The following is a 25015-nucleotide window of genomic DNA, read 5'->3' on the forward strand; positions in this document are numbered from 1 at the left end:
TTGGTTTTATAATCGGTTTTAAACCAAATCATAAATTTAGTTATAAATCTAAATCCATATATTAATTTTAAAATAGAAATGATTTGATTTTTTAAAAAAACCAACCAAAGACAACCCTTCTTGCAGCATTAATTTTTACAACTTTAGTTGTAATTGATGAAAGGAAGACATAAATTTAATTTTGGAATCGAACAAGAAATATGGGCCAGAATTCTTGGATCCTATGCATTTATTCGGAACTTTTAATGTTTTCACTTTTTATTTAATAAAATAAATAAATCTGGTTTAATTTTAAATGTATTAAATAATTTAAAATGTAAGTTTAGTATTATATGGTTGTCATATTACTTCGTTAAATTGTCAAATCAGCAAAATTAAAAATTAAATTAAGAGTTAGACAAAATGTTATAATTTTTAAAATACAGAGATCAAAATGATGAGAAAAATAATTGGGAGACTAAAATTGTTGATTGAGCAAAATAGGAGGACTAAAATTGTTGATTAAGCAAAATAAGAGGACAAAAATTACATTTAAGTCAATAAAACATATTTTTATCCATTAAAATAAAATAAAATAATATTTTTAAGTCTTAGCGGCAAAAATCTCGCCAATTAATCAATATCAATATTACATTCGCCAATTAATCGATATCAATATTACATGAACACCCGGTATAAAATTGATTAACTCACATTGATGCTATGAGAAAAACTAACATCAGACGAGGCCAAAAACCACCACAAAATTCAAAAAAACTCTCACAAATACAAGTAGTAGTCACATATAAGAGAAAAAAAAAAACTAAAAGAATGAAAATAAACTATGTCCTAATAAAGGACACGTCTATCGGCTAGCAACAAAGAATAAAGACAAAAATTGTTCATGCGGTACCACAAAAGTTCTATTGTGATTAGCATTTAACTTAGTTAAAATGTCAACAAGTTAAAATAAAAATTATATAATATAATAAAAAGAATAACTTACTAATCAAATTTACCGAAAGAAAGAAGGAGTACATAAACTTAGTAATAAAATTTAGAGAAGAAATTTTAGAAAGAAGAGAGAATAGATTATAGAGAGATAAAATGTGTAAATGAATAAGAAAGAGAGATGTATCTATAAAGAAAAAAGAGTTCTTTAAGTATATGCCGCCAAAGCGCAACGAAATATTTTAATATAAGCCACTACAAAAAAAAACAAATTTTAAATTTGAGTTTTTTGTTCTTGAATGTAGCAGCAGCGGCATGGCTGCATCATCATTTTGCTGTATTAGATATATCTTATTCGGTTAGTTAGTTAAATTAATTTATTAGTTATATTAACTAATTAGTTATTTTTTTAATTGATTATATAAGTTTATGTAACTTTTAATTTAAAAATTATTTTTTTAATTATCAATAACATTTAATTTATTTTTTTTAATTTATCTCTTATTAATGACTTAAATGAAAGATTATACTATGTTGCAACATCACTCACATGTGGCCACCTCTAACAATCGAGTATGAACTTTTCCCCGCCAGGCAGTAGCAGCGGTTGCAGCTGACACAAAAAGTTATTTTTATTTTCAAACAGATATTTAGAGTATATAAACTAGTCACACTAAATTGAAAGGCCTAATGGCCTATTATAGTGCCTCACTCAACTTTGAACATTGGATATCACAATAAGACTTGGACTATATGGAATCAATATAAAATCTCTAAATTGAAAGGTCTATATATTAAAGACAATTTTTTGGATGCAGTAGAAGAATTTTGTTGAACTAATTTTTGAGATTTTCATTTGAAAGCTAGTGTGTTGTATTATTAGCAGTCACACGGTCATAACAATTATCGTAAAATAATTACATAATCAACAATTTGTATTTGTTGTTAGTGTAAAATAATTTACACTAACAATGTATAGTCTTTAAACTCTTATAATATTTGCATTAAGTGGATCGAGGTTTACTATTTTTATTTTTATACTACATTAATGTTTTATTTTTGTTGTCCAAAAAATATCCTAAGCCGAAGTCAGATACTAATCATTTGAGGATCGAAAATTCATTCTAAGGGGTTGATCTCTCCCAACAAGTATTTTTCACACGCAATGATCTCACGCCCGAACTTATGACCACATGCTTAAGGGACAAAGTTATCTACCAATTGGGTCATACCATGTCATTCATTAAGGTGTGCATTTACAATATATTTTTTAACCCCACAGATTGAAAAAGTGAATGGAAGAGTCACCAGAAGAGCTTCAAGAAGGGCATCTTGTAAGGTATGTTGATGTCATGGTTTTTTTGTCTGTCTAGACACCATATTAAATCCCTTAGTATAAGGGTCAAACATGCTTTACAAACATTTGAATAACTATTGGTTTCATCATTAGTGTTTGTTGCGAACCAACTTACCCACAAGCTTAAGTTGTTGAGTGAAGGCACAAATGGGTTTAATCCCTATGTTTGATGCTTTTGCAGTAAAATTTGAAAAATCATATGAGAAAAAAAAAATCAAAAATACAATAAGTCCACTTTTCATTTATACTATATTTACATTTATCAAGTAGTAGTATATGATAGATATTACATGAAGAATGGGTTATTTGGGTTGTGGCATTCAAATGGCTAGAATTGGAAGGAAATCTGTCACACAATTTTGCATTTGCATTCAACTCTTGTGGCAATGCATCATAGTACATACACTTCTTTTTCTTAAATTACCTTTAACTAACCACTAGTGTGACCACCTGAAATCAAGAAGAAACACATTATCTTTGTATGTTGTAGTTTAGGAATTTTCAAATGCATAGAGAGATGGAAGAAAATTAAATTAACTGCATATGCCATTAGCTAATGGTATATGCTATTAAGCATCTAAAAATCTCAATCAATCTTACCAGAGAGAAAAGCCTTTTTGATTATGCTTAACTCTCTTGTGACATCCACTATATTCATTCTTTCTTTTGGTGATTCCACTGAACAAGCAAGTCCAATCCTAAAAAGTGAAACTAAACACTTCTCTACAATGGAAGGGAAAGTTCCAATGTTTCCACATTCTATTGTTGCTTCTTCATCTCTTGTTGGTACAAGATGTGGATCCAAAATCTGTATAAGATTATTAGGAAATGAAATATCAACAAACACATGCAGATTTTGACCATCTTCAAACATTTTATCTATTGGTCTTCTTCCAGTAAGCATTTCCAGCATAAGTATCCCAAAGCTATACATGTCACCATATGTAGACACTTCAGAACCCATTCCATATTCTAAAAGATAAAGTAAAAACATTAAATACTTTGTGACTAGTAAAATATCAGACATAAACCAAAGGATAAGAGAATTCAATGAAACACTGAGTGATCTTAGAGTTTAGAAAATACCTGGGGGAGCATAGCCAACAGTCCCTTTAATTCCAATTGTACTAGTTTCCTTATGAGAGGTGTTGTTAATGGCTGAGACAAGTTTTGCTATGCCAAAATCACTCACACGAGCAACCATGTCGTCGTCAAGAAGGACGTTGCTTGGTTTGATATCACAATGAAGGACTGATTGCTCACATTCATGATGAAGATAATGTAACACAAAAGCAATGTCAATAATGATATTTAATCTTTGATCAAGGTCCAACATTCTTTGATTCTCTACATCCACTGTTCCTGGATGTAGCCATTGTTCTAAGCTTCCATTGTTCATGTATTCAAATACTAAAGCTTTAAATTCTTGACCTTTGTAATCTGTACTAGAACAACATGTCAGAATCTTAACCAAATTTCGATGTCTAATATTTTTTAGTGCATTACATTCAACAATAAAACTCTTATGAGCTCCCTTCTTTTTAAGGTTGAGGACCTTTATGGCAACAACTTTATCTTCTGATACAAGATTTCCTTTGTACACAGAACCAAAACTTCCTGATCCAACCAAGTTTCTAGCAGAAAACCCATCAGTTCCTTGGTGAAGGTCTTGGTATGAAACCTTAGCTATAGAGTCAACTGTTGGTGAATGAGAATTTTGCTTCTTGTTTCTTTTCCTCATCCAACATATAGTTAGAATGATACTCACAATGAGAAGAATAAGTACCACACTAACTATTACTACTATTAGCCTGAGATTGCAGTGTTTTGTAGGTTTCATACCTTTGATAGGGCATGGTTGTAGATGAAGCTTTGAAATACCTCCACAAAGCTTATTGTTTCCAGTCACAACTAACCCACTTACATTTCCAAAGACACCTTCTTTTGGTACATTGCCTTCCAACATGTTGAAAGAAATATTCAAGTGTTCTAAAACTGATATATTTTGTAGAACACTAGGAATTAGTCCAGACAACCGATTTCTTGACAGATCTAAATATTGAAGACCTTTTAGTGAAGTCAACGAGAGCGGTATGGTTCCGTTGAAAGAGTTACCTTGCAAAAAGAGGTATTCTAAACCAACGCATTCACCAATGGTTTCAGGAATATCACCAGATAGATGATTATCAGAGACATCTATCCGATCGATACTTTTTAGCATACCAACTTCCCTTGGTAAGCTACCACTCAATGAGTTTTTTGACAAGTTAAGTAAGTTTGATAAAAAGGAAAGACTAAAAATCTCCAAGGGTATGTTTCCTCTAAGAATGTTTTGTGAAAGGTCTAGGTATTGTAACTTTTGGCAGTTTCCTATACTTGAAGGAATATTTCCTTCAAACATATTATCTCTTATACTCAAATGATATAATTGACTGAGGTTTCCTATTACGAATGGTACCTCTCCTGACAACTTATTTCCATTCAATTCTAACTTTTGAATCTTATCAAACTTCCCAAAAGTATTTGGAATCATTCCTTCAAAGTGGTTAAGTTTCATGCTCAAGACAATTAAGCCAATTAGATTTCCTAATTCTGCAGGAATTTTTCCTGATATCTGATTATCTCCAACATATAGTCGAGTAAGTTGAGAGGATAAATTTCCTACAGAATTTGGCAAATTACCTCCAAAATTATTACTATATATAGACACCACTTGTAGTTTACTACAATTTGTTAGTGATTTTAAAAACTCCAAATCCTTAGTTGAGTTGTCACCTAAATTGTTGGATCCCAAACTCAGCCATCTAAGATCTTGTAACTTCCCTAGACTTGGAACATTTCCAACCAAATTGGCTTGATAACCTAAGTCAAGTGCTTCTATAGCAGAAGCATTTGCAATAGAAATGGGGATTGGACCTGATAATTCATTTCCTCCAATTGCAAAATATTGAAGATTGGAGAGTGTTTTGAACATATTGGATGGAAGAGAGCCATTAAATTTATTCTCTGCAGCTGATATAATAGTAAGAGATGACATATTATAAAGACAAGAAGGAAATGTACCAGATAGTTTGTTGCTAACCACCGCGATTATTGTCAAGTTTTTTAGGCTGCAAATTTCATATGGAATATTTCCCTCTAAGTAATTAAGAGCAATTGACAAAATTGTTAAGGATGAAAGATTTCCTATGAATGTTGGAATTTCTCCGGTTAAATTGTTATTTGAAGTCCTCAATATCTGAAGCTTCTGAAGATTGTTTATTCCAATTGGTATTTTACCAATCAAATTATTTCCATTTAAGTCTAAGCCTTCAAGATTGTAACAACCTGTCAAGTTTGTAGGAATCTCTCCTGTCATGGAGTTATTGGTGAGAAAGAGTCGCTGTAACCGAAACAAACGACCGAGTTCATGTGGGATTTTTCCGGATAAACTATTGTTTCCAAGGTTGGGGTTTCTCAAAAAAGAGAGATTTCCAACATGGGGAGATATGGTTCCATGCAACTGATTTCCTGCTAAGTTCAACTCTGTAACTCTTTGATGCATGGGGCTGCATGTGATTCCATGCCACTTGCAAAAGTGAGTTGAACTATTCCAAGAGGCCAATATTCCATTTGGGTCATTGGATATTGATTCTTTGAATTTGAGTAAGGCCAAGTTATCTGTTTTGTTTCCTAGTGCATAAGTAACTGTTTTTTGGGAGAAGTTGAAAGAAAAGAAAATATATAACCAGAATGAAAGTGTGGGAAACATGAGAGGAACAAGGGATTGTTTTAGAATGTGGAATTTGAATATGTATATGTTTAGTTATATAGATGTGTAGTGTAGACTGTAGAGGTGTATATATATATATATATATATATACTGTAAAATAAGGATAGTGTATTGATCATAATGCTTATGGCATGCAGCCAAATTGGACAGAAAAGTAAAGTAATTATTATTAGTGGTTGTGGTTGGATGTTAATTATTACTAAGGCCAAACTTCTTTCAATTTCAAAAAACAACAATTCTTAATTAGGATATAGACCTACTATTTTTCATCTTTTTGGAAATGTGAAAAGGCAATTGATTTTGGCCTAAGTTTGAAACTAAAATAAGGTATAAACCAAAATGAATATGTAGGGAGATAAAAGCTTCAATCGGTTGATGAACAAGATGAAGGAATTTGAATTATAGGTTTAATCTGCCTGTGGACTAGATAGACTATGTCTCTTTTATTACCATTACAATGATTTCTTTAAAATGTATCTTAAAATTTCCTTTTAATATGAGTTTGTTGTTCATTGAACATATAATGATAAATCATTTCATCTCATATCATTCTAGGCAACTAGATTGAGAATTCTAAAGTGAATAATTTATTTTAAAGAGAAAATTAATCTTAAATAAATAAATCAATGATTAATATTAAATATTTTTATGTTTTTTGATATGTATGAATTGAATTATGTACGTGAGGTTTACACACTAACATACGCTCATTTATTGCAAAAATATCAATTAGGTGTGATTGATGTGTTTTTAGTCTAATTTTCGCTTCATTTATTGCAAAAATATGTTTTTATTTTTAACATATAAAAATATACTACTTTTTTTTTTGTCCTTCATATTTTTTTTAGTTCTCCAAAATTTATTCATGTTTTGAGAATAATCCCTGCAATTTTATTTTAGTCTTTATTTTGAGAAACTAAAATTAAATATAAAATGTATTAAGAGATTAATTTTAATATAAATAAATTTTGTAGAGACTAAAAAACAAAGATTATTCTAAAGAAAAAATACCAAGGAGTAAAATCCCATTTTAACAAGCTGTTTGCCAAAGACAAAATGAAGTAAACAAAAAAAGATAAAACAGAATACCAATCCCTTTTTTTTTATTAAACTATTTTTTTGATAAATTTTTTGTTTTTTTATTCATTTATAAGTAAGGATGTTTATACATTTTTTTGAATAATTAATAAGTTTTATTTTACGGTAAAAAAATTAATAAAGTAAAATAATTGATAATTTAATTTTTGACGAGAAAAAACAATTGATGATGGCTAGGGTTTCTAATCAATGTGATGGAGCGTTGTGGGTTTGATTGTGCAGTTTAAACTCTCCCCCCAATCGGTAAAAAATGCAACTTGATTCCTACCCTCAACACCATGTTCGCATGATTTCATTCTAATTTCAATTCAACTAATTGAAATTGAAAGTTTTAAAAAATTGATGAATCTTTGATCCATTATCATTATCATGGGTTTGCCAAGGTTTGGTCGTCCAAAGAACGATGGTGAAGTGAGCCCAAACCTATTTGTAGCAAATTGTGGACCAGCTGTGGGACTTTCTCATGATGACATTGCTTCTGTTTTCTGCAAATTTGGAGAACTGAATGGAGTTTATGGTGCAGATGAGAGTGGCACACGTGTTATTGTATCTTATTCTGATTTGGGTTCTGCTCAAGCTGCTATGATGGCATTGCATGGACAACCATGTTCTGAACTTGGAGGTCGTTCTTTGTATATTCGTTATTCAGTGCTTCAGCCAAATCCACAGGTAGTAGATAGATAGATAGGTAGATATTAGTCTTTTGAGTTGCAATTTTTTGTGTTTATGTTCATGTCCTTCTTTATGTTTTATGTCTATGTTCTTATTTATGTTTATGTTCCGTGTTCTTATTTATTACTTATGTTTAGTTGGATTCTAGAGCGAGGAAATATCTAATATGTTCTACTGTGACACGGGTGGTAGATGTTTGGGTCCCTTAACCATTTGGTCGTGCTTATGGAAAAACATATGTTGGGAGAGGTCAATAACTTAAATGAATATCGGTTGCATTGAGGAATTAGTCTCTGCATTTGCGTGCAAAGGATACCTTAGTTTACGGAAAATAAAACTTGAAAATTGTTTGAAACTCTAGCAACGTCTAATATATATTGTAAGTAGAAGTTTATAGTATTACTAGTTCTCACTATTGGGATGTGATCCAATCGGTGCTAATTCGTCAAAAAACAGGGAAAAAGAATATTAGTATTCAAAACTCAACCTATATTCATTTTCTCTGTTTTTCTCGAATCCGACACTGATTGGTTGACAGTATCAACAGTACAGACAAGGAAGAATATGAACTTCTACTTAAGCAATTTTAAGCATCAATCCACTGTAGGCCACATGAAACACTTTCTCAACCTGGAAATTGCCGTATGTTTATGCTTATTCATGTACTTACACTTTATATTGTTCAGGATCAAGTGAAGGACTTGGTTCCTATATCTATGACAGCCTCAGATCTGAACATTCCAGGCATTTACCTAGTGCATGACTTCGTTAGTGCTAAAGAAGAAGAGGTTTACTGGTCTTTTCCTTCAATGTCAATGCTACATTGTTTTGCTTAACATATTTGAATTTTCTTGCATTCCTTTGTTTTAAATAGTTTTCTTTTTGGTTGCCTGTATTGGAACTTTATTTTCAAATGTTGGTAATTTCCATCTTCTCAGGATTTGCTGCAAGCGGTTGACTCTAGGCCTTGGAATTGTCTTGCCAAAAGAAGGGTTCAACACTATGGTTATGAGTTTTGTTATGATGTGAGTTTTAAGGATTATTTGGGTTTTCGTTTTCCCTGTTATTTCTAGGTCCCTTTCTATTGTACCTAAATTAGTGCGAAATCCAAACTTAGTTCAGCCGACAAAACAATTATTTTTAATCAATTGATGATCTTATTCTGAACTAATTGGAAATACGTGTTATTTATGATCAATAACTTCGAGTAATTTGATAATTTTGATTAATCCTGACTTCTACTCTACTTTGTCCAGATTAGGAATGTAAATACAAAGCGATGCTTAGGTGAGCTTCCCTCATTTCTTTCTCCAACACTTGAAAGGATATCATCATGTCCAGCTTTCAAGAATGCCGATAGTATAGTTTTGGACCAACTTACGGTATGGTGACTTACTACTGGACTCGATCTTGATAAACTCTTAATCTAATGATAAAATTTATTATTTATATTCATTCATCCACAAAATTGTTTTTGGTGATTGTTGTTGAATATTAATGATTGATGTTTCTTTCTTATAGGTAAACGAGTATCCACCTGGAGTCGGTTTGTCCCCTCACATAGACACCCACTCTGCATTTGAAGATTTAATTTTCAGCCTTTCATTAGCAGGGCCTTGTATAATGGAATTCAGACGATATGAAGATGGTGCTCAACTCCCTAGAGTTGCCTCAAGTACTGTTACAAAAGTAGAAAGTCCAGAAGATGGTTCTAATTTTATAAGGAAGGCTATCTATCTCCCCCCTAGATCATTGCTACTCATATCCGGTGAAGCACGATATGCATGGCATCATTATATTCCACACCACAAGGTGTAAAAATGTTTAAGAATTGATTATACTCTTTCTACCTTTGCATGCTGAAAGTTGTTACATTTCAGAATCCTGTTTCCAAGAAAAATCATGTGAAGCATTTCCTAAATTCATGAGTGCAAGAGAAAACCATCTTTTTGCTCATGAGGTTATGAGTGCATTAAAGAGAATGTTAAATCCAAAACATGGTATTTTGGGGGACTTATAATGTAACTAAAACTATGATGTTGGCTAACATATTTTTCCCATTAGTTTGTATCTCTCTTCATTTGTTCTGTGGTAGGGAATTTGTTGTTCTAATTTCAATTCTTAGTAGAAAACGTACTATCGATCCTCTTCTTCAAGTGTATTTATGTGTGCCTTGATATATATTTTTGCACCTGAATATATTTTCTCCCCTACAGATAGACAAAGTAAATGGAAGAGTCATCAGAAGGGCTTCGAGAAGGGTATCTTTTACACTTCGTAAGGTGTGTTGATATCATCGTATAGTGATTTAATATCTAGTTGTTCAGCACAATAGCAATAAAATAAAATTCATATTGACAAGTGAATTAATACCATCATCAAAGTCCCCTTATCGATTATTCATTAGCTGCCACATCTGCACAAGCTCACTTACCATTTGAACTGGAATCCCACAGGATAGATTGCTAGTTACAATAGAAACCTATAGTAAAATGTCCACCTGTAAACTATTGGATGAAGTACATTACATAGTTCCGTCGAATGTCATCATTTTAATTGATGAATGGGAGTGGCAAGGATTAAACTCTAAGGCCTTTAATCATATCATAGAGGCTATGATACTAATTTAAGAAAGTGAAAAGAGAAGCATATGTTGAAAACCATGTATTTCAACTACAAAACAGACTTGAAATTTATGCAAAATATGTAATAATTACAAAGATACAATTTTCCTAATTAGTATATTTTATATGATACAATGTACCTAGACTTTTGGTTAATGATATGCATTTCTGATGGTATTGAAATTTTAAGAGATATGTAGGAGTCTGCAACCTTAAACTTAAAATAATTAATAACCAGTGATTGTATATTTCGACATTTTTCTTTCCTATGTTAAAACTCTCATGTTAAAATAACATAATTGTGTATACCAGGTTAGAACAGGTTTGTGCAAATGTGAATATCCTCAGTATTGCGATTCTCGAAAATGAGGTTTCGCCGAAATGGCAAGAAGGATTAAAATGTAATGCATCAAATATCTGTTCTTGAGAGTTGGGATGAATATAATCTGAGGTATGTTCTGCATTCTTTTGTTGTTTCTTGATACTATAATGCCATATGTATTTTTGAGAATTAGATTAGGAATCTTTAAAAGAGCATTTATGAGTTTTATAGTGGCTATTATCCTAACTTTGCATGTGGGTTATGTGGTTGACAGCAGCAGGATAAAAAAGCTCTTTGACCATCCATTTAAATATTTTGATCTAATGGTTTTTATTATCTCATTATTATACCAGTTCACTCACTTTGTATGGGGGCATAATAGATTTACCCTTTATATGTGTGAACTTCTTATGTACATAAATTTATTTTTTTAAGTACGATTTGTTGTGGTCATTACACAGGTGATGGTCCTGCTGATGAATCGGTTTTACTCAACAAACTTGCAATCATAACAACCAAGAATTGAAATCAATAGTTTGATGGGAAGACCATGATTTATGAGCTAATTTTGCGAAGAAAAATATTTTGGTTTCACTTCATTTTCTTGGTAGGAGACATGATTGACATGAATAATCCAACCATTTTCTAGTTGTAGTCATACATGATTCTAGTTGCAAGTATATTAGCTTTCACGGATCAGATTTATAGCTATTTCTGGATATGCATATCCATTCAACTTGGGTCAATGTTGTACTAGAATTAGTCTAGCGATTCAATTTGCTAGCTGTTTATGTCCAACATTCAGATGGTGTATACTTACCTTATTTAGAAACAAAAAATATGAATTTGGATGACAGACTGGAATCCAATTAGTTATCTTGCCTTTCCATGTAGGTTTTCTCTTTAATCAGATAAAATTGCAACGATGGTTTTCTCCTTCCATTACCAAGCATTCAAGCTTTTTATGTAGCATCATCTGGAGAGCTACTCGACCACTGCTCATAATTAGAGTATCACTGTACCATTTAGTTTAAAACAAATGAATATTTGGAGTAGAGCTCCAATCTCAAAGTTCTGGGCGTATATTTGCATCATGTTTGAGGCTTAATAAATTTGAAACCACCAAAACACATCATAAAATCTTGCCATCCACCATCATACATTTACCAATTTTATCATTTATACAGAATGAAATTCATGTTAACAAAAAAAAAAAAACACAATGGAATTCATCAAACTGATGTTTTTTTCCACTGATAATTCATAGAACTCAGAATTATGGTTTTTTTAAGAAATTTAAATTCTGACTTTACATAACCATTTTTTTTGACTCATTTACATAACCATATCCTGAAGCCTATAAATATTGTATATATAAATGACGTTAAAGATGACATTGCACTGCAGGCATGTCGCTATGAAGCCACAACATGGTAATTACCCTCCACAAAATGGCATAGTTAAAAAGTAAAAGTAAAATTTGCGCCCATCACAGATCTCCTGTCATCTCACCTGCAATGCAAGGATAGCAAGCAAAATTAAATGGAAACTATTTGCTAAAAAGAGAAACTATAAAACATTTCAGTAATATAGTCAAAGAAACTTCTCAAGAAAAATATTTCTTCAGTCCGTGAAAAAATTGAAAAAATGCTTCAGGTAAAATAATTCTTGACTATAAAGGGCTTATCAAAGTCAAAGGGAAATTCTAACATACAACCATAAGACTATGATAGTGAAAATTGGGCATTGATGTGCCACCAAGAGCAATAAGAGAAAAAAGGTGGAACAACCATCTTGGAGAATACCATGCTTTGTGGAAACAACGCCTAAAAGAATCTTTCCAACATATATCAAAGTGAATTCTAAGGATTCTTACCATGCATGCATTTGATGAAGAAATCCAATTCTGACAAGCAAACATTTCCCTGAAGCAAAGACGGTTGCTGATAAACAAAGAATGAAAAGTGTCTGTGATCAGGATCATTTCTGGGCTTCGCCATCTCAACCAATCGCTTGTACCTTTCTCTATCATAGCCAAAGAGTGCATTCTCTCCAGCAGTGATCAACCCCCGTTCCCAAGCTGAGTTTAATGCCTGTGCAATCATCATAATAAATGAATGAAAACATGCATGGCTCCAAGTTGATCAAAATAAGTACTACAAATCAATGTGAAGTTGCAAACTATCTAAAAAAGATACCACTTCACCCATTATACGTCACTTCAAAGCTGGATTAAGGTAATAAAACTAATCCAAAGAAATATTATATTTGCAGTTAGGTGTAGGAAACTAAAATTACCTGCCAACTCAACCCCTCTGGATCAACCAACGACTCATTAGCTTCCTGGCTGGAAAGATTAAATCCTAAGCAGACAAATTTCATTGTGACAGCATGTTTTCTCAGAACCTCAAACACAGGAGAGTATCCATCCTGATTTGTGGGGTTGTGATATCCTGCTGTCAACTCTGCTGCATGACTAGGAGACTTGTACCACCAGTATACAGCAGGAACCTGCAGCACATATACTCATTAATTTAGAGAAAAGGATACAACTTCAGTTGGCATGCTTTTACTTTCAATGCAGAATATGTTTTTTCTTTCACAGGTGCAGTGAACCATGCTTCGTAATGTTAAATGTCAAGGTACAGGAGTACTAAACATCAACAAAAAAGAGTTGATGATTAAAGTTACTTTTTCCTTTTTGCACTGGATAGTTAATTCCTGATTTCTGATCTCATAATTGTACACAAACCCAAAAAAAAATCTAACAGAAGCATTTCCACTGAATGAAAACAAGCATCAGAAATAAATTATTACTGACTAAAATTCCAGATAAAGGATTATCACGTTAAGCTATTAAAAAGAATTGACAGAATTTAGTTTAACTTTAATGCAATAACCAAGGAAGAGAGCCTCATTCACAAGTTTGAGTTGTGAATCAATGGTAATACTATCTACAAAAGACCCATAATGGATCCAACCCTTCCCTTAACCCTACCATGGTAAGAGCTTTGTAGCCCTAATTCATCCCTTTTCAACTAAACCACACTGCAGAGCAGAATAGAATAACTTTGACAGACTGAATTAGTCATGCTTTTGCAAACACCACAAGCAAGAATAATTCTGTAATATTAGGCAATTATTATTAGTTCAATATTCCCTTAAAATAAGTATATACAAAACATATCCCCTTAAAAAGGTATGAAAAATTCAAGGGTGAGCTTTATACAAAGTAACCTTCTAATCTCTCACATGATCGCATCTCTCAATTATAATCACAACTCTTTGGGTTTTGTTGCATTAAAATGCCATCGCGTGAGTTGGGCATTGGTTCCATAGCTGTTGATTATTTTCAAGATCTGCTATTGATTCTGAGAGCGTTTCCTTTGAAATATGATGGAATCTCAATTCCATGCTGACATTGTCACAGCTCACAAGATATCAGTGTGGTCCTCTTTAGCTGCTTACCATCCATTTTTTATTTATGTCCTAAACATCTATAATTTCCAAGGATGAGAAATTATACACCATCACTCTATTTATTTCATGAATAGTCTCTCTTAAATTTAAAGTGTATGGTAAACGCCTCAGTTTTTAAGGGGATGCCAAACTGACTCTAGGTATCATCTATCAATTATGAATGCACTTAATACCAGCAGCAACTAGCATCATCCAAATTTAGTCACACAACTACAAGATGAAACCACTATATGAAAAAACTGATATACCAGAAAAACTACCTTGACAATAATTTTTGTTTCCTCAAAAGCAAGGCTTGCAAGAGACAAAACATTATCTGCATGGTCTGTTAAAGTCTGGGAGTACCAATGCAAGAAGAAGCGTCCATAATAGTTGTCATAGTCGCCCCGCTCACAAAAGAATCCAGTCTCATGTGGCATAGAGTTGTAGTGCCCAGCATTATCAGGTCCTCTAGCCCAGAAAGAGTGACCACGTAGTTTGGCTGCTCTCCGCAGACTATGTTGCAGGTATTTATCATAGCACTGCTCGTAGAGGATTAGATAGAAAACCAGACTTCTTTATTAGCATATAAAATACGATAGCGCATACTATGTTAATAATGATACAGAATAATGCAACTCTTTTGAAATGGGGACAAAAAATTGAGGTACCTGAAACTCACCGATACCAGGATACCTCCACCCCATCCTTTCCGAAAAGGAAGGGTATTTCAGCTCCCCAGATGCTCCAAGTCCAATTTCTACAGCATAAATTAACCCTTCTGCAAACAGGTCATCAAACTCTGTCCGAAAGCTTCTCATCATATCAAAATAGACCTATATATATTGCAGAAGGCACATCAGTAACACTTACATAGTAATTAGTATATAATCTATGAAACACAGAACCTCCTATAACCATGTACAATTGCACACATACAAGAAATAATTATTTTTCTCCTTTTAGGTGAAAAGATAATACACTAGAAATTGGTTTGTTAACATAAATAAATAACAGACATTTGGCAGTGAGCACCAAATTGTGGAATCAAAGAAAGTGGAGAGGAATATATCTATTAGATACCTCAATTCCAGTTCTTCCTTTGAGAACTCGCTCTTTGTCAATTCCCCAAGATAGGCATTCAGTATTCCTCCGCCCTTCACGATCTGTGAAAAATATATCCTGATTTTCTTTTCCAATATCCAAAACCCACTGTGGGAGGGAAATCAATGCATCGCTAGAATCATTCCCTCCACATTCATGAAATGCCATAACAACCTTCATAATTTGAAATAAGAATCAAGATAGGTTCTCCAACAACATCAAAGATGGTGTCCAATTCCCGTGACAAGGATGCACGTCCAATTAAAACAATGTAATGTTGCATTTTCACATACTAACCAAGCTTGGGAAACAATTTTATTTACCGCTCTGGAAAAATATTTAAAAATTAAGAAATAGTACAACTGACATCATCCATTCACTAGTTATCCAACTCCTTACTTCATCACATCCTCTTTGATCCTTATTCTGTCGTTCATGTATTGTAATAGTTTTAAGAATTTTATAAGGAGGGGACTTCTAGTTCTATCGAAATTCCAAACCCGGAAGCATACCCTTGTAATAGAAAATAAATGATTTGGTTGGTCCTATTAATGCATCATATATATAGTACATAGACAAATAAAATTCGTAACCATTTTAGATAATTTTTCTATTTTGAAGGACATGGATACATGTACAACATGATATGAAAAATTAAAACACATACTTGCAAATTCAGCTTGAATTCTCTGATAATGTTAAAAAGCTCCCTATAACCAGACCACACATATTTCTGTGGGCTCCAGCCTTCAACAATGCCCCACCAACAATCCACAACAACACCATCAATATTTAAGGACTTAATATGAATTAGCTCCTGTCTAATGCCTTCAGGATCAATCAACTGGCAAAATTTGTTAATAATACCAGCCTGCATTAAAAGGCTAATTTTAGAAACCCTATAGTCAAATACAAGGCAAACACAGTTAGAGTCTCAAAAGGACACACTACGTGAAACCTGTAAACGTATAATTTTTTGTCTAGTTACACATTAGGCAACAGCAAATGGACACTTACTGGAAGTTTTATGTAAACAGGAACATATGGTGTGCAATTGAAATCACTTTCATGCACCCCGGAATGAATATCTTGCATAAGCTGTGTCAATAAATTACAAAATTAGATAACCCTGCTCAATCACTGCTCCACAACCACATTATAAAGTTAAACCCACCACATGGGCTAAAAACAATAACAAATTAAATAAGCTTTATGCAATTGGTTTGCAACTCCGGCTCATAAGAAAAGTTTAGTCTAAGAATGTCCAATTTACAATCTTCAACCAATAGTATATAAAAAACACCAGACCATAGAATCAGATTATGCTAAGAAAGTTTATTAATCAGATTTCAGATATCAACACAAACATGAAAAACAGTGAGGATAATGGCCAACCATGTATGTTTTCACAAGTAAATCTGCATAAATTACGATACAAAACGATCGAATTAGTCACCAAAATCACCTGATCAGCCTCCAAGCAGTCAACTGAATTGATGGGGCTTACACTTGCATATTTCCCATTCTTCGAGTCCCTTTCTGCAATTACAACAGAATCAATAGATGCAGGCGACAAACATTCATCAATTCTAAGTACTACCGGTGGCTGATTCTCTAGTGTTTCCTGAACAGAACAAGTTCTCAAAGAACCACCAGATAGTTGACTTTCAACTGACCTTGCCGCAAATGATCCCTGCAAAGTAATACCTTAATTAAACATAAAACACTAAAAGTTGATCACAAATTATTTCCCAACCCAACATTGAAATACACTGACTTATTTATTTTCTTTGATCAATCTAAGCAACAACTAAATCAAGTGTTAGTACCCTTTAGTTAAGTTTGAATTGTTTGAGCAGTATTTCTAACAGAAACAATTTTAGATTGACTTATTTGAGTTTATCTACTTAAAGAGCTTATGAAATGTCTGTAAATTTTTTTCATGTTATTTCCATAAGCTATTAAGGATAGTTTCCAAAAATGCTTATCACTTACATGAAGAAAAAAAGAGTGATTTTATTTCATTTTTTATTATAGAAATAGCATATATAAGCACTTATATAGTAAATATTTTTGCTATAAGCACTTAATAAAGTTTTTTATCCAAACTTCGTATCCCTCTCTTAGTCCCCAAAAAAAGAGAAAATCAAAGCAACAAACTAACTAATTTCAGTGTGATTGTCACAATTGCTGAATTCTCTAGGCGAGAGGTTCTAACCTATGAAATAATTAGAACATTATACAACAAGCAAAAGAGAATCGTTAATTTAAACTCAATCACGAAATTGAAAGCAAAGGAAGTAAACCATGTTAGAAGCAGGGGGACACTGGCGGTAAGTAGTTCCATCGGCGTCAACAATCCAACCAGCCTCACGCGCGAGAGCAGCGAGTACGTCATTCATGTCAGCACGCGCCGGAAGAGGGAAATTACCATACTGACGGAGTCCAGCCAACATGCGACTGGTAATAGCTCGACGGTGTCGTTCACGGAGCTTCGTTCGCTCCTTCTCTTTTTCTCTCTCCTTTTTTCCTTTTCCGGTGGAATTGGTCCCCATCGCCGCCGCAGCGAAGCCACGTGGACGGCGGGGTTGAGGCTGAGCTAAGTAATCGGAACTGTGGTCGCTCTGAGGGTCGAGATTTAGTACGGAAGCATCTTCGTTTATACTCTTCATTTTTTTAATTTTTTTTTTGTTTACAATTTTACTACCATTCTATTCTACTACTATCTTTCAATCAAGCACATTCAACTCTCGTTCAATTCTCAAGTCAAAACTCAACTCAATGTTTTTTCTGGAAATGAATTCCGAGAAGATAAAGGCCTGGGCCGGTTTAACAGTGGCTGGGTTACTCATATTACGGGCCTTATTGGGCCTCAATGTTTGCATAAATAGTAGGAATTGTTATTTACACCATTTTTATTCGTTTCTGTACCATTGTTTAGGGAATCCGAAGACACAATTGCTAGTAGTATAGGTGAATAAAATCAATGCTCAATGTTACAGATAATATTTTTGCAAATATTGTTTGTATTTGTTTGGAAATATAACGTATTAAGTGCAGTACTTAACCAAGCAAAACATTTGTTTCCAACTTATCATCCAGCCATAAAAATGAGGTAGCCTATAATGAAATTCTTGATTCTCAAATTAGTTTTTCTACACCGATTAAAATCGTGCACAATTTAGTCGGTTAGTCCCCACCTAAACTTTTTATCGAGAAATAATTTTTCTTTTTAGTGATTTGTGTGTTGACTTAATGATGGGCAAAAAAATTTCGAGAAGAAAAGTTAGATTATTGACAATAATTTTTAAAAGAAATTAAAATGAATTTGTAATAAAAATTAATTTTAAGAACAAAATTTTTAAAATTTTGGCAGATGAAATGTTTTTTAATAGACAAATGTTGACAAATTAGTGTGGATTATGTTAATTTTTTCCGAGTTTTAAATTCCTTAAAACCTTTTCAATATCTCATCAACTAATGGTGAGATATTAAGGTCATTTGTTAAAAAAATAAAAAAAAATTATAATATTTTATTTTTGTTATCACTTTTTTAAATATGAATTTTAAAAATAAAATTTCAAATTAGTTAAAAAATTTTATCAATTTATTACAATTTTTATTAGTAATAAAATTTTAAAAAATAATTAAAATAGAAAACAATTTTGAAATTTTTTCATAAAAATCACTGAGCGATACTTTTTTTATAAAAATTAATTTTATAATTTGAAAATTCTAATAATTATCTAAATTATTAAATATTAAAATTAATTTTTTAATCATTAATTAATATATTCAAAATAACTCTATTATTTTAAAATAAATTCTCATAAATATCATTTTTTAAATATAAATTAAAAATCATTTTTTTTAAATCTAAATTAAAAATCATTTTTTTTAAATACAAATTAAAAATCATTTTTTTTAAATCTAAAACTAAAAATCGATAAAGAAAGACATAGAAGGGTGGTGTTGGTGTGTGTACTGTAGTGACTAGTGAATAGTGATTGTGATACTAAATGAAATGAACAAAAAAGCAGATGAGGCAGAGCAGGTTGTACAAACTGCACTCTACTTGTTCTTTTTAGGAGACAATATAACAAATTACCGTTCCCCTTCCCCCAAATAAACTAGACAACTTTCTAATCTACTCCTCACACTAAACTTCAAATGTTCCTTTACCCTGAAAAGGATGTTACACGCGTGCACAACCGTTTATTATTTTCAATCACTTCAGTCAAAGATGCTTTCTTAAAATCACCGATTTTCTCCCTCATGAAAAAAGGCCTTATTTGACTCACTTTTCCCCCTCCTTTTGCGGTATCTTGTAAATTTAACAAATAAGGAAAAAATCAAAAGGAAATAAGAAGCTGTTTTTTGAGAAACATGTTGCCAGAATTCCTCACTAACAACAGTAGCCCCCACTCCATGATTTTGGGGAGTCAAATTTTACTCGGTAATTGCATCACACTGATCTCGTACATCTAATTTAAATCGATCAACGATAACGATTATTCAAAGTTAATTTCGTAAACATTCGTTTGATGTCATTAATCATCGTATAACTTGAACCGTCTGATCTTAAATTAATGATTGAGATTATTTATTATGTGTAACTGGATCACACAACTACATAAGTGAATTCAGAGTCATTTATTAGATATAATATTAGTCAAACTAGTTAGTTAGACTAATGAGTTGTTAGATTCGTTAGTTATTAGGTTAGTCTAACTAATAACCAACTAGTCTAATTAACTATTGTGACTAATATTGTATATAATACCGTCTTCACCGAGTGTCGAAGATTTTTCTTTGGATAGATACAAAAAGAGAGCTAGTAATTGGTTCCAATCTATTTCTACAAATGTTTGATATGTATTATTCAGAAATTGGATTAAATAATCACGGACAACAACAATGAGAATACAAGGTTGAGCTGCTTAATATAGTCACATAAGTGTATGTGCAATAATACTTTCCCTGAGGAGGAGCTATGGTCTCAGAAAAAAATATATGCTGATTAACAATTTGCAACTTTAGTTCTCTGTTGGCAGTGAATCTGATATACAAATGTCCCCCCTACATAGTGGACATACCCTGTGAAATAATCATAATATACAAAAAGTTAAAGTCACACATTTCCAATACAAATCTCTACCACATGTAATGTAAAGCTGCTAACATAATAATTAATTATTACACAAAAAAAATGATAGTAGCATGGAAATATCAGAGCGTGTAAAGATGAATTTGAAGTTGAAAAAGAATTTCAACATTTATTATAGGAGGGACCACCTAAAGCTGTTCATATTAAATGAATTGCCAAGATTTATGGGAGTGCTATAAAGCTCTTATCATGATGGAGCCTTAACAGCATCCTTGCTATAGATTCTGTAAATTTTTGTAATTAATACCGGTTCCAATGTCTGTTGGTGCTCTATCTTATGAAAGCACTGACACAAACATTAAATAGACGGTTACGATATTGACACTTACACGTAGACAACAATAATAGTTGAAAAAAATGAAAGTGATTGAATGTAACCACATGTATTTGTGTCGTGTTGGACACCAGATACACCTTCAACCCAAAGTGTCGTTGTTACATAAGTTCTATCATTTTTAAATTTTTGAGCCCCGTCACATGCATATCAATTATAATTATAATACACTTAGTTAGCACTTGGAAGCAATATTTTTATATAAATTTGAAGTTTATAACTGTATTGTTAATAAGAAGAAGATTCAAAATCCCAAATCTGACATACCTGTGAATCTCCTTAAGCCATTTGTCTATACATGTTGTATGAAATTCATGATGACAAGGCAGTACTCGCATGCTGTCGCCATCTTCATACTCCACAAGGCATATATAGCATCTGTGAAATTAAAGGATTACCAAAGTCAAAAAGTAAATCAAATAGCATAAACCAATATTAGTAAAATGCACAAACTATTTTAAGTTGTATAGTACTATATAAATTTTAAAATCAAAATGCACATTTGCATACTAAATAAAAAATGTTGAAATGACACCAAGTGATGAGTAAGACAGAATACTTACTGTACAGGTTCTTCTTGATGTTTGTGCGACTTTGTGTATAATTTGACAGGCAAGGATTCGACAACTTCAGCCGGTGCAGGAACAGATCCGATAGAAGATACAGAAGGGCGGGAAGATAAAACAACAGATTGCTGGTGAATTTCATCCAGAACCTAATTAACATATGTACAAAATATTCAACTTGTATAAAAGTATAATGAATGCATTCCAGAATAGCTAAGAGTGTGTATTATAGTTACCTCAAATAAGGCTTCAGCTAGCATAACAATTCTTGATATGCTAGCTCTAGCATTGGTATCATCGTTTGAATTGTTATCGCGACTACTTGTTCTGCATGTACAACGACCGTTTCTATGTTGACCGGACAAGATACATGATCTGTCATGTCCAGAAAGATTCTCAAACCGGCTACCCAATCGCTGAAGAGCACGAACCTAAAACAGTTGAAATGGAGATCATTAACTTTGAATAAATCGACGGTGTGGAGAAAAAATCACTGTTATTATTCAGAAAAAACACAAACCTGGGATCGTATTCTTCTTCTCCGTTCAAGGAAATTGGATCTATGTTCCAGCAGATCCTGATACCTAGTTTCTCTTGACCGTGAAGCCTCGACCTCATAGTCCTGGGTGCTAAATGGGGAGCTAGACATGTTGTGTAGAGGATACCCGGATGTAGTATGAAAATTTAAAGCGTTACGATCAGATGGTGAGACTCTTGTACCCGTCTCCCCGACTTGTCTTCCACCATCCTCATTAGCATCTCTCTCTTGTTGCAGAGGGCAAAAGGTAAAGTCAGACAATGCTGATCGGCGATGAACTCTGTCACGAAGCCTTCCAACACTTAAAGTTCGGCTGAAACGTACATTGCGGTCAACAGGTTCACGAGCTCCATTTCGTCTATCCATATGCCTAGTCTCTACATTTACCGTCTCATTATGAATTCTTGGAGAAAACAGGTTTATCTCACGCATCTCTTGTGTAGCATATCCGTTCCTAACCATATCCTGGATAGGTGACAGCGTAGGACTGTTCGACAAATTGCCAGCCAAACCGAATGCTGGGGCATTTGAACTTAAATTATGAGGATCATCTTGATGATACTGTATAGGGACTCGATTAACAAAAGACGCATTAAGCAAGTCACTACATTGTTGAGTTTCATTTCTATTAAGCTCGTCTTCATTGTTAAACATCGAAAGACTTGCTGATGAAACAGGACAAGGCCGAGATGACCCTAAACTGGTGGTTCTGCTAAGTCTGAAGCTTATATTACCCGGAATGAGACTAAAACGAGAAAGGAACCGACTTGTAGGGTTTGTGGACTGAGTTGAAGAACCATTGGCAGAGCTACTAGCGGTTCTGGATGCAGTGTGACTCCACTCATCAAGATCAATGCTAGAAGGCACACAAGGTGTTTCATCAGATTTAACTTTTCGAAAAGACTCTGATTTAACTTCGTCCGTGTCAACGTCATTGCTGCCGGTGTATGTAGCATCACTTCCATTTACTTTATTCTGATCAGAAACCTAAAGTACGAGTTACAAACTAGAATTATTTGACAGTTAACGTCACAAAACTTTGACCAATAACCAAAACTGTAACTTACTAATACATGATAGCTATTAGCTATACATAAATAAATAAAATGAAAACAAATTATAAAAAGACAAAGTAAATCCATAACTTGAAAAAAAATCAAACTAATAATAATAAAAAAAAGGCCAGATAGGACAATGAGGCTAACATTAGGAAAGAGACGTAGTACCAAAAAAGTTACTATGATACAATTTTTTTTCCAAAACTAGTGAATTGTAAAAGGAAATCAACATATTTAGTTAGGATAGCTTTATTATTGTATAAAATCATATTGCATCTACCTAGAAGCTTATCAAAATTACGTCATTTCCTCCATTAAGAAACCATTTCTTGGTAGTCTTTCAGCCGTAAATTGCAAGGCAAGAAACAACCACCAAAATGGTAAATGTAAAAGGATGACCAAAGCATAACCAACAACTAAAATGCAATAAATAAATTCCTAATAGGCAATTCAGATAGTTGAAATAGTCACATTGAATATTATGTTTTAAATCAAATCAAATCAAATACATTTGAAAGCATCTAGAAATTCAACCATGAAAATGGAATATAAATAATAGTAAAACCAAATGCTATAATGAAGGGGAAAAAAATCCTACATATTTCATATAATTTTTTCAATAAAAAAAAAAAACAAAATTAAAATCTTGAATAAGGTGGTTCTTTAAAATCTAATTCATCTAACAGCAAAAAGAAACAGAAAACAAGAAGTTTCAGAATCCATAGCAGTATGATCCTAGTATCAACCTTCATTTTACAATCCAAGTCACCAGCAACATAAAAATTTTCAAGGATGAACTAAAAGAAAGAAAAATAGCATTTTATTAAAAATATATTTGATGAAAAAAAAGTGGCATTGGTAAATTGTTCAAACAAGAAAGTGAGTTTGACTTTACCTTGTCATCATTATCACTGTCACGAGATCCAGAAGTTGTTCCAAGACAATAAGAAGGAAAACCTCTATGCCGTTTGGATCGACCTTTTCGTAAACTGCACGAAGAAGAAGATGACGAACTGCACGAAGAAGTGGCTTTGCTACCACTAGACCCCATTTTTCTACAAACAACGGTTCCGTTACAAATTGAAAAAAATGAATGGTTTTTCGATGACCCAATAGGTTAAAGAGCAAGACCCAGAAATCAAAATTGGTTCTTTTGGAGATTCTATGAGTTTCAGATCTGTAGTGATGGTAAAGTAAAGTGGCATTTTTGTGTGGTGTTTTGGTGCATTTTTTAGCTGATTGATTAAAGTGTAAAGAGAATTGTGTGTTGAGGGGTGCAAGTAAAAGAATTGGAGGGTGTGTTGCAGTAACTTGTAAGTAGTGAATATAGTGAGGGGAGCGTGTGTGAGATGGTGATGGGAGTAGCTGGTGTGATGAGTGAGACAAAGCAACTCGCAGGTAAACGAGACAACAAGTTTCTTTTGTAAGGAAATAAATAATAAAGATTTCAAGGGGGCAAAAAGGATGTGGTGGAGACTACAGGAACAAAAATAGAAATATGAAAATGAAAAAGAGAGGGTAAAAGAGTTTGAAAATGGGTTTTGACTGTATAAGGTAATCTATTAGTGAGCATTAGAATCATTTCTAAATGAAAAATCAATTTTATTTACAAAAATTAATTTTATATATTAATAAAATTAATTTTGACTGTATATAAAAGTGAAATCAAATATACATCGAGTTTGTCAAACGTAATTCATCATTATTATCATTGTTTATTGATTAACTTTGTTTTAATAGGTGATGTGTTTGTTAAATGACAAACTTAAAGTCCAATAATATGATACAAGGAATAGAATAGTAAGTTACAAAAATAGTATTTCATTTTGTGAGACATTTTAGTTCTAATACACGAAGATATAAATATTTTAAATTAGTCATTTATTTATGTAAAACGTTTTTCATACTCATACTTTCATTAAATTTTTATTTTTATTTTTTGCAACAATAATATTATTAAATAGTATTATTAATATTGTTAGTATTTTATTGATAGTGGAGATTGAACTCGTGA

At 32.6% G+C, this 25015-nt stretch overlaps 4 protein-coding genes across 8 annotated transcripts; 1 reads left to right on the top strand and 3 right to left on the bottom strand.

The window, feature by feature from the left end:
- The first annotated feature begins 1993 nt into the window (after nucleotides 1-1993).
- LOC101494433 (alkylated DNA repair protein ALKBH8 homolog) lies at nucleotides 1994-11651 on the top strand. 4 transcript variants are annotated; one of them, XM_073364261.1, is made up of 10 exons: nucleotides 1997-2269; nucleotides 7380-7400; nucleotides 7541-7826; nucleotides 8516-8617; nucleotides 8768-8854; nucleotides 9086-9211; nucleotides 9351-9641; nucleotides 10046-10111; nucleotides 10766-10904; nucleotides 11237-11651. In XM_073364261.1, the coding sequence occupies exons 1-9, from the start codon at nucleotides 2226-2228 to the stop codon at nucleotides 10820-10822; spliced, it is 1080 nt and encodes a 359-aa protein (XP_073220362.1). In that variant the 5' UTR covers nucleotides 1997-2225; the 3' UTR covers nucleotides 10823-10904; nucleotides 11237-11651. The 4 variants fall into 4 exon arrangements, with proteins under 4 accessions (XP_073220363.1, XP_073220362.1, XP_004512339.1 ...); XM_073364262.1 differs by lacking the exon at nucleotides 8516-8617 and having other exon boundaries at nucleotides 1994-2269; XM_004512282.4 differs by lacking the exon at nucleotides 7380-7400 and having other exon boundaries at nucleotides 1998-2269.
- LOC101494972 (receptor kinase-like protein Xa21) lies at nucleotides 2568-6038 on the bottom strand. Its single transcript, XM_012719137.3, has 3 exons — nucleotides 3374-6038; nucleotides 2888-3259; nucleotides 2568-2737 (listed from the first exon to the last, which is right to left on the bottom strand). Exons 1-3 carry the CDS (start codon nucleotides 6036-6038, stop codon nucleotides 2718-2720), a joined length of 3057 nt encoding a protein of 1018 aa, XP_012574591.1. The 3' UTR covers nucleotides 2568-2717.
- Nucleotides 11652-11890: 239 nt separating the features above from the next.
- Nucleotides 11891-18113, bottom strand: LOC101496832 (beta-amylase 8). The gene is made up of 10 exons (XM_004512289.4): nucleotides 17645-18113; nucleotides 16804-17031; nucleotides 16356-16436; nucleotides 16006-16209; nucleotides 15318-15512; nucleotides 14906-15070; nucleotides 14516-14776; nucleotides 13074-13286; nucleotides 12652-12868; nucleotides 11891-12287 (listed from the first exon to the last, which is right to left on the bottom strand). Exons 1-10 carry the CDS (start codon nucleotides 18008-18010, stop codon nucleotides 12265-12267), a joined length of 1953 nt encoding a protein of 650 aa, XP_004512346.1. The 5' UTR covers nucleotides 18011-18113; the 3' UTR covers nucleotides 11891-12264.
- Nucleotides 18114-20155: 2042 nt separating this feature from the next.
- LOC101497151 (uncharacterized) lies at nucleotides 20156-24414 on the bottom strand. Of its 2 annotated transcripts, none has more exons than XM_073364632.1 (6): nucleotides 23897-24414; nucleotides 21926-22930; nucleotides 21642-21836; nucleotides 21403-21533; nucleotides 21107-21217; nucleotides 20156-20435 (listed from the first exon to the last, which is right to left on the bottom strand). In XM_073364632.1, the coding sequence occupies exons 1-6, from the start codon at nucleotides 24050-24052 to the stop codon at nucleotides 20375-20377; spliced, it is 1659 nt and encodes a 552-aa protein (XP_073220733.1). In that variant the 5' UTR covers nucleotides 24053-24414; the 3' UTR covers nucleotides 20156-20374. The 2 variants fall into 2 exon arrangements, with proteins under 2 accessions (XP_073220733.1, XP_004512348.1); XM_004512291.3 differs by having other exon boundaries at nucleotides 21403-21554; nucleotides 23897-24411.
- Nucleotides 24415-25015: the final 601 nt, after the last annotated feature.

The sequence above is a fragment of the Cicer arietinum genome, chromosome 8 (assembly GCF_000331145.2).
Source record: "Cicer arietinum cultivar CDC Frontier isolate Library 1 chromosome 8, Cicar.CDCFrontier_v2.0, whole genome shotgun sequence".
Lineage (NCBI taxonomy): Eukaryota > Viridiplantae > Streptophyta > Magnoliopsida > Fabales > Fabaceae > Cicer > Cicer arietinum.